General features: G+C 43.9%; 3 protein-coding genes across 5 annotated transcripts; 1 reads left to right on the top strand and 2 right to left on the bottom strand.

Moving 5' to 3' along the window:
* Positions 1-35: 35 nt before the first annotated feature.
* Positions 36-4,178, top strand: Xpd (general transcription and DNA repair factor IIH helicase subunit XPD). Of its 2 annotated transcripts, XM_018023874.2 has the most exons (13): positions 39-364; positions 449-548; positions 641-895; positions 1,010-1,243; positions 1,370-1,493; positions 1,600-1,696; positions 1,803-1,936; positions 2,059-2,588; positions 2,741-2,916; positions 3,003-3,282; positions 3,419-3,529; positions 3,608-3,706; positions 3,818-4,178. In XM_018023874.2, the coding sequence occupies exons 1-13, from the start codon at positions 360-362 to the stop codon at positions 3,950-3,952; spliced, it is 2,280 nt and encodes a 759-aa protein (XP_017879363.1). In that variant the 5' UTR covers positions 39-359; the 3' UTR covers positions 3,953-4,178. The 2 variants fall into 2 exon arrangements, with proteins under 2 accessions (XP_017879364.1, XP_017879363.1); XM_018023875.2 differs by lacking the exons at positions 3,608-3,706; positions 3,818-4,178 and having other exon boundaries at positions 36-364; positions 3,354-3,507.
* A 41-nt stretch (positions 4,179-4,219) lies between these two features.
* On the bottom strand, positions 4,220-7,270 carry LOC108624506 (Tubulin-binding cofactor E). The gene is made up of 7 exons (XM_018023877.2): positions 6,398-7,270; positions 5,890-6,288; positions 5,492-5,785; positions 5,306-5,435; positions 4,894-5,185; positions 4,535-4,767; positions 4,220-4,412 (listed from the first exon to the last, which is right to left on the bottom strand). The coding sequence occupies exons 1-7, from the start codon at positions 6,664-6,666 to the stop codon at positions 4,320-4,322; spliced, it is 1,710 nt and encodes a 569-aa protein (XP_017879366.1). The 5' UTR covers positions 6,667-7,270; the 3' UTR covers positions 4,220-4,319.
* A 171-nt stretch (positions 7,271-7,441) lies between these two features.
* LOC108624505 (daughter of sevenless) lies at positions 7,442-11,862 on the bottom strand. 2 transcript variants are annotated; one of them, XM_018023876.2, is made up of 6 exons: positions 10,824-11,843; positions 10,377-10,505; positions 10,099-10,285; positions 8,858-9,958; positions 8,629-8,774; positions 7,442-8,546 (listed from the first exon to the last, which is right to left on the bottom strand). In XM_018023876.2, exons 1-6 carry the CDS (start codon positions 10,902-10,904, stop codon positions 8,292-8,294), a joined length of 1,899 nt encoding a protein of 632 aa, XP_017879365.1. In that variant the 5' UTR covers positions 10,905-11,843; the 3' UTR covers positions 7,442-8,291. The 2 variants fall into 2 exon arrangements, with proteins under 2 accessions (XP_017879365.1, XP_026668914.1); XM_026813113.1 differs by having other exon boundaries at positions 7,518-8,546; positions 8,629-8,786; positions 10,824-11,862.
* Positions 11,863-12,866: the final 1,004 nt, after the last annotated feature.

Here is a 12,866-nt window from a genome sequence, read left to right as displayed (position 1 = left end):
GTTTATTATTAGCAATATTCTTCCGACGTCTGATTTCTTTTTAAAAAATGCGTTTCTAAAGTGCATAAACGAAGGAGTACGTAGAGAACCATGGTGTGACAAGTGTCGTGCGATTTTGTGGCAACTATGAACCCGACTGTGAGCTTCAGTGAGCATCATTGAGCCAGGTCCATGTGCTCACACCTCAACCTCAACACTGATCAGATTGCGGTTGCGGATCTTGCTGACCGATCGCGCACTAACGGCACTAACCTCTCCTGCCTGTATATATTTGTATTTATTTGTTGTGAATCCACGTTGAATCTCAGCTAATTTGCGTGTACGACTGCGATTTGCGTTGCGGGAAACGTTGTAGGAACATGAAGTGAGTGTTACGCGTTCCTGCCTACGAAATTCTCGTAGCTACGTACATACACGCACGTGATGGTACCTGCTTGTTTGATTGCAGAATAACCGTGGACGGTTTGCTCGTGTATTTTCCTTACGATTACATTTATCCGGAACAGTATGCATACATGCTTGAGCTTAAACGTGGCTTGGATGCCAAGGTAACTGGTGCTACATTCGTTGAATGTTTGTGCGAACGTTGCGCACGATCCTTGCAACTCATGCATTCGTTCGCTTTGTAATTTTTACACAGGGACACTGTCTGTTGGAGATGCCGTCCGGCACTGGCAAGACTGTCACGCTTTTGTCACTGATCGTGGCATACATGTTGGAACATCCGTTGGATGTCACCAAATTGATTTATTGTTCCCGTACAGTACCGGAGATCGAGAAAGTTACAGAGGAGTTGAAAAAGCTTATAGACTACTATGAGAAAGAAGCTGGTGGCAGACCTAAAATCGTTGGCTTGGTTCTCAGTTCTCGGAAGAATATGTGCATTCATCCAGAAGTAATTTCACATTTTTTGCTTTCAAATGGTTTTCGATGATGTCCACCGCGAGTCGAGTTCTCGTTCCCATTGCTCGCCCATGTATCATCTGCTCTTCATTATCCTTTGTGTCAGGTCAGCAGGGAACGAGAAGGAAAGATTGTTGACGCACGTTGTCATGCTCTGACGGCATCGTACATTCGTGAGAGACGAAACTCCGATGACTCTGTACCAGTTTGTAATTTTTATGAAGGATTCGATGTGGAGGGTAAGGAACAGATGATGCCACCGGGGATATATTCCATTGACGATTTGAAGGAGTATGGCAAGGATCGTAATTGGTGTCCATACTTTCTCGCGAGATTTACGGTGAGCATAGTTTATTATGGTGAATGGAAGAGTTGATCGTCGATCCGTTGCGCTACTGAGTACCTATGATGATGCTGACTACCCCCCGAGTACTCATTTGTTTCTACGAACAATCGTTGTCGGCAGATATTGCACGCGCAGATCGTGGTTTACAGTTATCATTATTTGTTGGATCCTAAAATCGCAGAGACGGTGTCCAAAGAACTGAGCAAAAGTTCCGTCGTGGTGTTCGACGAGGCCCACAATATAGGTATGGTTTCTTACCGCCGCTAGATGCGGACTTGCGTAATGTCATGTGGTTTCCACTCGCGCGTGCTATTACTATCATCATTCCTCTGCCTGTGTTTTTGTCACAGACAACGTGTGCATCGATTCGATGAGCGTCAAGATCAACAGAAGAATGTTGGAGAAAAGTTCGGCCAATATACAATTTCTCGAAAAGACTGTGGCAGAGTAAGTAGTATTTCTCAACTGCATTCTTCCTCTTTCGAGCGTTCGACATGTCGCGTTCTTCCGGTTGCCGCCGGTCACCTGCACTGATGGTGCTTACGATTCTCAGAATGAGGGAGGACGACGTGAACAAATTAAGAGAAGAGTACGAGAGATTGGTGGAGGGACTCAGAGACGCGCACGTTGCCAGAGAAACCGACGTCGTCTTGGCTAATCCCATTTTGCCGGATCAAGTGTTGGAAGGTAAGGAGGCGATAACCGGGATAACGGTAACGATGGATGGATACGAGACGATTCGCGAACGTTTCGAATGTGATGACCGACGATCGTTTCACCGCATCGTGTGTTGTTGGGTCGTCTTTCAGAAGTGGTTCCCGGTAATATCAGGAACGCGGAACACTTCGTTGGTTTCTTGAAACGATTCGTGGAATATCTGAAGACGCGTTTGCGTGTGCAGCACGTCGTTCAAGAATCGCCTGCTGCATTTTTAAGAGACGTCCGCGCGAAAGTTTCGATAGAACGTAAACCGTTGAGGTTTTGCGCCGAACGATTGGCGTCTCTTTTACGCACTATGGAGGTAACCGACTTGACGGATTTTTCGCCGACGATAGTCGTGACGCATCTCGCGACGTTGGTTTCTACGTACACGAAAGGATTTACCGTTATAGTGGAACCGTTCGATGACAAGACGCCCAACGTTTTGAATCCGATCCTACACTTCAGTTGTTTGGATTCATCGATCGCGATGAAGCCGATCTTCGATAGGTTTCAGTCGGTGGTGATCACTTCGGGAACGTTGTCCCCGTTGGATATGTATCCGAAAATCTTGAATTTCCGTCCTGTCATAATGTCGTCTTTCACCATGACTCTGGCCAGACCTTGCCTCTTGCCTATGGTAAGTACCTACGCGCGTGATTTGTACGCTATCACCCGTAGAACAGTTGTGGTCGGTCGTTCGTCCTTCCGTCGGTCGGTCGGTTTCCTTTGAATCGCGAACAAATCCGCGATTTTCAGCGTTTCGCGAGATGAATCAATTCTTTGTTTCAGATCGTGGCGAAAGGTAACGACCAAGTCGCAATCTCGTCAAGGTACGAAACTAGGGAGGACGTTGCTGTTATAAGAAATTATGGTCAGCTGTTAGTCGAATTCGCAGCTACCGTCCCCGATGGCATGGTCTGTTTCTTTACCTCGTATTTTTACATGGAATCTGTAGTTGCTGCGTGGTACGTCGGTATACGTTCGGCGATTGGCTGACTGGCTCGTAGGTATGTCGTTGTTAGCAAATATATGTATTACCTTTACCTCGTAGGTACGATCAAGGTGTAGTGGATCAACTTCAAAGGCACAAACTGTTGTTCATTGAGACTCAAGATTCTGCGGAGACCAGTTTGGCTTTGATACACTACATCAAAGCCTGTGAGAATGGAAGGGGTGCTGTGCTCCTTTCCGTGGCTCGCGGTAAAGTATCCGAAGGAGTTGATTTTGATCATCACTTGGGAAGAGCCGTGTTGATGTTTGGAATCCCTTATGTCTATACGCAATCACGAATCTTAAAAGCGCGATTGGAATATCTCCGCGATCAATTTCAAGTGAGTTCAAGCGTGTCTGTCTGTCTGTCTTGTTCGAATTGATGAACGAGTAAATTCCGTGTGGATCACAGTTTCGCGAGTAACTTACGACAATGATCGTCGTTCTCTTCATTGTGGTTGTGTGGTCTTGCTGTAGATCAGAGAAAATGATTTTTTGACTTTCGATGCGATGAGACACGCGGCACAATGCGTTGGAAGGGCAATCAGAGGAAAGACCGACTACGGTATAATGGTATTCGCGGATAAGGTAACGAGAATTGTCACGATCGTTGACACTGCTGCTTCTGTTTAGCTTGTCATTTCTGACCGTCTTTGTCCGTTTCAGAGATTTTCAAGATCGGACAAACGAAGTAAATTACCAAAATGGATACAGGAACACTTGACCGACAATTTATGTAATTTGTCGACGGAGGAAGCTGTACAGGTAATTACGGTAATCGGATAACTAATTCGGTATTGTACCGCGTTTGTATGAAGATCGGCAATGAACGTCGTCGCACCTGGTCGTGACCTCGATTGCAATTACGAGTTACAGATCAGTAAACGTTGGTTGCGACAAATGGCCCAGCCGTTCACACGTGAAAACCAATTAGGATTGTCTCTGTTGACGCGAGAACAACTCGAAAAGGATGAATACGGCAAGATCGAGGAAAAGGCGCAACAAAATTGAATCTGTTCATCGTATTCTCTGAAACTCTGTGCGTGACATGGGCGCGTGATCGATTCTGTATGCCATTTATAAGATACGCAATGACGCCAGGCGCCAATGGATATACTGTCGCCACCGCCACCGCCGACGGTAACGTGTGTATCGTGCGTACATAGTACACATCAGATGTATTTCTTTTTCATACACATGTATTGTTCGAAATAAATGGTAAGTTTTTCTTTTTGGATATACTTAGATTTCTTATAATTTGCAAATGGGTTACGAAAGTGCCGTTAAAAAACTTTAATGACCGAGTACAGTGGTGAAACGATGATGGTTTAACGATGTATAAAATACCATCATCTTTATGGATTCTTTTCGTTTGATATCACCATCTCACGATCACTTGGTCTCCATCTTGTATCGAGTAATAGCTGAGTTCCTGAAGCGGTTTATCCAAAGGTATCTCTTTCTTGGAAAGCTAGAACAAATTCAAGGGTACAAAAACGCGTGTGGACGATCGTGTAAAGGTACTTTGCTCTGCGCCTGTATACGTGCGATATTGGTGCGCGTAGCACGGAACGATGTGGAACTATTACTTACGTTTCGTTGTATGAACGAGAGTCTCGGTATTTTTCCTCCGGTTCTGAATAACCGTTGTGCGAGTCCGATAACTTTTTGAACTTCCATATCTTTTAAAAGTTTTCTTTTGACTCCTCTGCCGCTGGCCACAGCAGCAGCATTCGGATCATCCGGGCATACGAACTCCACTGTTATTACGTTGGATATCATCTCGACTTTTGTTTGCGACAAAGGAATATTGGAAATTCCGTACTCTAAAAATTATAAAATACAGTATATAACTACGACGACGACGATGACGAAGATTGCTCGTTATTCATGCCCCGATATGCGTATGTCGTATCCCCGTGTGCTGTCGCGCGTGTCTCTTGTTTGCTTACTTTCAACTAATGCGTGATATCGAGGATGTTCGATCGTAAATTGATTTCTTTTTTCGGGATCATTCTCGGTTTCAGTCCATTTCGCCAAATACAATTTCAAATAATCGAATTCGGCGCCTCGTCTTTCATCGTTCAAGATCTCGGTACCGTTCAACGATTTCAATTTCGAGATTCTTGCTATTATCAACTGACGAGCAGTTTCCAAATTTTCCGTGGTCTGCGTAACTGGATTTTCCCTAAACCTCAAGTCCTCCAAACGATCGAGTTTTTCCAATTCCGATACGGACCGCCACTGTAAATTGCACGAACAACGTGATTAACGTGGGGTACGTGATGTTTCACAAGCGGATACGACGCGCTCTAACTACGAGATACGTTGTTCGCACGAATATAGCATCAATATTTATTTTACCTCCGATACGTTATTTTGTGACATGTGTAATTGTCGCAAACTGGGAAAGACTGACGTCTTTGCGGTTGGTTCATCGGTTGGAAATCTAATTTTGTCTATTTTATTCGAATTCAAATTAAGATATTCCAAGCTGTAAAATAAAATTCGTACGAATGATGGTCGACCGCTACTGCTGTTGCTCCTTACCATGGAAGACAGCCCAATTTAAGAATTTCGTCCCAACTGTGTATCAAGTTCCCTTCGAGGGTCAGTCTGCATATTTTCATTAAATTGTCATCGGCTTTCAGCGGATTCTGCTGCAGCATGATGCTGCTGACGATGTTGAAAGAGACTGAAATTTCTCGAAGGGATGGAAACATTCTTACGCACTGTTGTATGTCAAACCAATTGTAATTCATTTTAGCCATGTTTAAATGTTCGACGGTAGAAAATGAATCTTTTAGTGTTTCCATGTTCTCTTCGATTGGTAAATAATTCTCGCTGAACGCGTAATAATGAAAATAAGACAGGGTGGGAATGGATATACCGGAATTCGTATCTGTTGTGCAATTAAGACGTGCGCGTGCACGCGTGTGTGTAGTTACCTCACGTTGAGACGAATGAGACGGTGAAGCTGGCGACAGATGTCCGCTATGATTTGCCAGCTATTCATTAAATTTTTCGATATGTCCAACTCTTCCAAATTTGGGCACAACTCTTCCAGTTCGCCTGGCAGTTTACTGGCAGTACTGACGTATTGTTCTCTTAACCATACTATTTTTAATTGATCGAACTTGCTTTGCTTTCTGTTTACTTTGGAAAACCCAACGACTTCCACGAAAGGGGCATTCATCTCTTTTTGCAAGCTTGCCAGAGTATCTTTATCCATGCCGGCCAAGTCATTGTCATCATTGATCAGGCCATATCGAATTTTAATAGCTTCGGTACAAGATATTCCAAATTTTGCTTTACCTGGGCGTATAAAGGAACCTGATGTAGGATGCCTGCGTGTGTGGGGGGTGCAAGAAAGGTGAACGGCTAGTATTCGTTATTCGTATCGTAATGCATCTACGTAACACATCTACATTTTAGTACTTTCATTCGGTTAGTTACCTAGTTTTGAAATACGTTACTCCCTCATGTGTACCATCGTGTTTGCCACGAGTCGGATCGTCCCAATCTATTCCGAGCCACAAACCTTTCGTTTCACCGACGGGACCGACATATTTTACCGTGCCCCGATGCCCATCGCACTCGATACGGCTGTCAATTTCATATTTTTTATCCTCTACCATTGTGCGAATCGATTTGAACCGACCAATGTCTATTATTGCTGCTGCTGTTGTTGCTGTGGCTGTGAACGATGCACTTCTATCGTACATCAGCACTCTTTTCAGTATTATCGCTACGCGTCAATATAGTAAACATCGTTCGAAAATCAAATCGTCATCGTTCTTTTACTTGACTGGTTTGCTTTATAATATAGGTAGTAATCATTCTTAATGACACATATATGAGCGTGTGTCACGTCCCGGTTTTGAAACTTAACCTTCCTTCGATGCAGTCTATAATCATTGAACGATTATGAGATGAATATATCGTTTGGAATCGTATGAACAAGATGTAACAGAGTTGATTTCTTTAAGGAGACGTGTGTTCAAGTAAATATTACTGCGGCTATACAGACGTGATCAGTGATCGAAAAAGTCGCATATACGGTAATACACGGAAAAGTGACATCTCTTTGTTGTGTACTACTGTCACTTTGGTCGTCTCATTTACTAGCGAAGCTTGAATCTTGAAACCTCGGCGAGTGACACGATTTGTCGATACGTCGAAGATGTCTATATAGGATTATTTTTTGGTACTCCTACAGAATTATACCGTTATAAAAGTAAAATGTAGTGTAATATAGTCGAATATACGAGTTGCAGTTACACACAACCACAACACAAGATATACTCGCGCCTTCGACACATATCTCTGCACGCATGTGCGAACATGCAATGGTAACGGGGGACGGGGATTGATACAAATCTGTAATTTGTTCGGTAGCTGTTCAGAAAAATATGTGTCCACATTTTCTTTATCATAATATCGAGTCATGATTTTTAATTAAACCACGCATCAGCAGGTACAGTGAATTAAACACTGTCGTATGTTAAAAAAAATAAAATTCTTAGAAAAACTATTCACAAATTAATATGTATACTTGGATCAGTCGAAAAGGATGTAAATTTCTATGTACATATATTGTTTCTGACTGAATGAGGAAATTTCCTACCATGTCTTTAAGCATACACTTTTCCTACCATGTCTTTAAGCATAAATATAATACACTTCGCTGTTATGCAGCAACGAAGTGACGAACTCTTCGCGAAAAGAAAACTATTGATTCAGGCACTTTAAACATATATTACACATTGTTTGTAGAATACTTAAAATTAGAATGTTTAAAATCCTCGGCAATATCGGCGATATACCTACACTCATATAAATCAAGTCGTTGTGTATAATCGAGAATACGAATGTCTCTTTCTCGTCCTGGAACATCCGTACATCCGAAACCACGTGCAGTAAAGGAAACGAATTGCGACTCTCACGTATCTGAATACGATGCGATACTTACTTCCTTAATTAAAAACTTGTTAACAATTTGGATCACTAGTTCCGTGTGAAAGTACTATAGTTACATTTTGTCTCTTCATTAACATTCTATTTTTGGTCCATTGAATATTGCTCTCTTCAGTTACCAACTATCGTGTACGACCTGGTACGACGAAGCTTTCGAATTCGATCTTTGATTTTAGAACAAATATCGAAAATATCTCGAAAGCGCTTGAAGCACGCGCTAAGTACTGCGTGAGTTTCGCAGTTTTCCTGCTACGTGTATGTACTTCATAACGATATTTATACGCTACGTGAAAAATTCCTGCGAATCCTCCTTTGTGTCGTCATCACCGGGCGTCACATAGGGGAAAAAACGAAAACAGAAATATAATTGGGGCTAGGCCAGTTCATCCGTACACTGCTTCCTCTCCTCTTCGACTCGTTGACGGGTACGATTGAACGCTTCGGTTTTCAGGAAGTCTACAGTTTTATACACGGTCGTATTGGGTGGGGATTGAGTCTGTGGTAAACCGAGTGAGGAAGTAAAGTTTTCGGTCGCCTCTAAATCGAGATCCAGGTATTGCAACATAACGAGGCGACGATTCGACGACGCAGGAATAAACGTGTTTTGATCCTGCTGGTAGTAGTATATCTATAACATATCGTATCCCGTCGTGACGTGATTGAAACGAAGGCCCGAGATATGAAATCGATCGAATCGATTTATTACGTACCTCTTCCCTATCGTCGAAAGTATTATTATCTTCATCCGACGTTGACAAATGTCGATTCGAATGTCCATGAGTCGTCGGTGGCGTAGGACTAGAAGCCGCTCTGATCCTTCCTCCTCTTCCAGGTGGTGAAGCTAATTGCAACGGTCCTATAAAATATTCTACTATTACACATAGTTCGATCAATTCCACGTTCGCAACTCGATCGCGAGTACGAAGATTCTGCGCGTACCTTCCACAGGAGATTTATTATTTAACGGAGGTTTCAACTTCCTGTCTATACTCGGTGGTTCTGCAGGAGAATGTTCGGCGGAGCTCATTTCCAAGCTCAACGCCGCCGCCACTGGTCCTGGGGAGGGTTCGTTGCTTATGACCGACGTAGAGTCACTAGTTTTTCTTCCTGGCTTTAATTCGCGGTAAACGATTGGTGGTGGCGGTGGCGGTGCCATTGTCATTGTCGCCGTCGTCGTCGATGTCGAGGTCGTCGAGGAGTCATTGTTGTCGCGTATCAGAGGACTCGGTAGATTGGAATAAGTGGCAGTCGTTGAACTTTCGGAACGCGGACTCGATGGTTCTTCTTCCTGCTGAAAATCATAACGAAATACTCGCGTCTCCTCGACCATGACGACGACGTTGCTCGGAGCAGCGTTCGAGTAAAGATGTTTGTCTATCGTGTTAAATTCGGGTGCTGCTCCCGGCTGGTGAGATCTCGGGAAATCGTAAGACTCGTCGGTTACGGTCGCTGTCGCCGCCGCCGCAGGTGTTGAAGGCGCAGGAGTTGCCGGAGTAGTGGGTTTTGAACTTTCGGTGGCACCATCCAAATTTAAATAATTATGACCAGGATTATCAGGTAACATGTGAGGTGGTTTCGGCGGCCTAGGCGGCGCGGGTAACTTTTCAGCCGCTGCTGTAGTAGGCGGTGTTGGAACCGACGACGGATCGACGATTTTCATTTTTCCAAATCGCTTCCGAACCCTCCACGAATCGATCTCGGTGTCGCTCGTACTACTGCTACCAACATGCAGATGTTTCGACTGGCCGCTCCCCGAGGACGGAAACGTTTCCCAATTGACGCTAGGCACTGGCGCGGTCCATTCGTCGTCAGTGAAAACGCTTTCGGCATCGGTGGTCGTCGGTGACCTGGGAGGAGAGGGTGCCAATCGCCTTGGTGCATCGTAATGCTCGGGGCCTTGTCCCAAATTCGTTGCCGAATTCAGAGAACTCGTATCGTTTAGACGACGACCGGAAATGCATTCGCTGATAGGAATATAAGGCCCGGAAATGGTGCTGGTCGGTGAAATTGGTGGTGATTCTTGCGATTCAAATTGAAACACTAAAAACGACGACACATTAACATGACGACGACGACGACTACGACGACGACGACTCAATTTCAATCGAATCTATCGTCGTCGTCGGATAAAGGACGCTGATGTTAAACGAAGCTCGAAGTAAAGGAACAAGCGAACGTACTTTGACATTGTTGTTCCTCGTCCTGAGTATACGCCTTTAAGCCACAAACTTGACATACAGCGTCTACCCATTTGTTCATGTCAGCTTCGCTTTCTGCTACCAAATAGTATGTCCTTTTCGGTGTCTTAACATTGAACATGTATTGGTACTTTTGTTTTCGATTTTCAAATCTTAATCCGGCATCTACCTGTTGGTTTGGCGAACATCGAATACGTATAGCTTTATGTCGATCATGTTCAGAAAATATAGTGCCTTTGGATACACAGAAGAACAACTACCTGTTCGCATTGATCTAAATCGATACGACCCTTTAGCTTTCTACATCTCCTATCTCTGTAATACTCCAGGAAATATTGTCCAGGCAATTCACCGCTATGCCGAAGAGCAAACCACCTTTTCCTCCATCGCTGAAAATGAGTAAATTTATCGTGCAGATAATTTTGGAAAACGTTCCAAGTATTCGAATTTCATCGTCAGTAGTACATCGTGTGCATGTTCGCGGTTCAATGCGATTGCGAATGATATGATTACAGCGTTAACGCTGTGAGATAAAAATATCACGGCATTCCATGCTTATGAAACATTTTCAAACCAGTAGGTTAGAATTTGCGAAGATTCGATGACGATGCGCACAGTACTATTTGACAACGTAACAACGTTTAATGAACAACAAAACGTAGATCGAGTAGACTAAAGTCGTCGTCGTCGTTGTCTAAAATACCAACCGCTCGCCAAAGTTTCGTGGGTGGCGATTTAATCAGCCACCCTTCGTGCACGATCTCTTGGCTGGTTTTAAGCACCTCCATTTCTCTCTGGCACTGGAACCTTTTAATAATTGTGCATTGTTATTACGGAGTGCGTGGAACCACCGACGACAACAAGGATGGCACGCTCGCCGTCATGTTCATTTATCTATTTTTGGACGGCGTAGTGGCGCACCAGCGGGATCCCACAGCGGCCACAGCACGCCACAGCAGCACGGCACAGATTGATGCGGCACAACAGATACACCGATACCGACCGATCTTCTTCTTCACCCTTTTTTTCTTTCCCTCGATCTCTCGCTCTCTCTTTCTTACGCTCAAACGATGTCATCAACAGAGGAGCGGATTGACATCACTAATCGCGATGCGATGTACCATCAATGCGTTTGCATAGGAACACCCTTCGAGTGGAAGCTACCGCGAACAATTAAAGAGAGGAGCAACTCGAAGAGATCCGGCTGGTTCCGACCGACTCCGATTATCGTAGTGCGCCCATTACCGTTACCACCACCATCTTGGCCACGCGTACCACGATTGCCGAGCCGTGTCCACTTGTCCAAGAGTCCAAGTCCAAACTAATCGCCGCCGTAGATGACACACGCTTTTTCCCCAACCTTTCCATCTCGCAGGCATAATACACTTCCGTTCCGTTCCTTTACATCGTCATAGTACTGAATCACAGCGCTGAGCTGAGTTGTTCAATACTAGTTATTTACTAAAATTTGATTAACAAAGTTCTATGACGCATCGTCGTCGTAGTCGTCGTCGTCCTCGTCGTCATCGTCGTCATCATTGTAGTCATCGACGATCGTACAGACAGACATCGATCATCGTAGTCGTCGTGGTCGTCGACGTTTCGTGACCCCACGAATAAATGATCGCGACCGCGATCGCCGCGTTCCAGTTCAGAGAAAGTTTTCCAGGATGGAACAAAGAAATTTGCCATCGAACAACGATGATCGATGTCCATCTTTGATGTAATTCTATAGTATCACGACATAAATAGTCGTTCGTAAATATGAATATCGTATCTTTTACGATGATCATGAAACGTTCATCAGATGTTCACGTCTTCTTCGCACGGATATGGTATCGCGCATCGGAGCGATGATAAGATCCTGTCTCCCGGCAGAATTTCGTGGATTTATTACGCGCGTTCAGGTAACAGCAGGTGAATGTATGCGGCCACGGATATAGTTCTACATTCTAGAAATTTCGATCGATCGACGCGTCGCTTGGCGAATGCTTCTGTTCGCGTGCTCGTCTAGACGAAGCGCATAATTTCCATCTTATTATAGAGATTATAGCAATAAGGGACATTTGCGAAAATTAAATTCCTTTTTCATCTGCTGTTCAACTGCTCCAAGCTGTGTGACAACGCGACAACGAATGATACACGCAATCAGTTTAGTAATCGAGTATTCAAATAATTATATACGTAAACTTTATTCCATCAGATTCAGCTCATGCTCATATCAGGTTCATATGTTAATACTACGTATGTATAAATATATACGTATGTTTGTATATATATATAACTTTTACGTGCCTATTTTCGTTTACGTCGCGTTACATCAAAGTTTCTCTCTGATGCGGTTACATTATGCGCTGCGATCGAGAGTAAGGGCTGTAGATTGATTCTTACGTTCTAAGGAAAGGAGACTCTATACCACGTACAAAAAAATAAGTAAGTTGAAAGAGTTACGAATTGATGAATAACAATAACAACAACAACCAGAACAACAAGTAAACGAGAGCAGTGACGATGCGACAGAGTCTGAACAGAAAAACTTTAGTCGATCATTCTGTCGCTTCAGATTCAAACAAATACTTTATTATTAAGGGGTACACGCGCAATGACAAAGGATCGATACGCGATAGCGTTGTGTCGACGATGTATCATCTGCACTTATACTTACTTACACGCGGGTACAAGAGAATCTCGCTCTGGTCTGTTCCTGTCTCCCAGAAGAGATATGATCGCGGCGGATAAAAATATCTAAT

The sequence above is a fragment of the Ceratina calcarata genome, unplaced genomic scaffold, assembly GCF_001652005.2.
Source record: "Ceratina calcarata isolate Rehan_Ccalc_2016 unplaced genomic scaffold, ASM165200v1 scaffold310.2, whole genome shotgun sequence".
In the NCBI taxonomy this organism is placed as follows: domain Eukaryota; kingdom Metazoa; phylum Arthropoda; class Insecta; order Hymenoptera; family Apidae; genus Ceratina; species Ceratina calcarata.
This window is presented reverse-complemented; position numbering and strand designations above follow the sequence as displayed.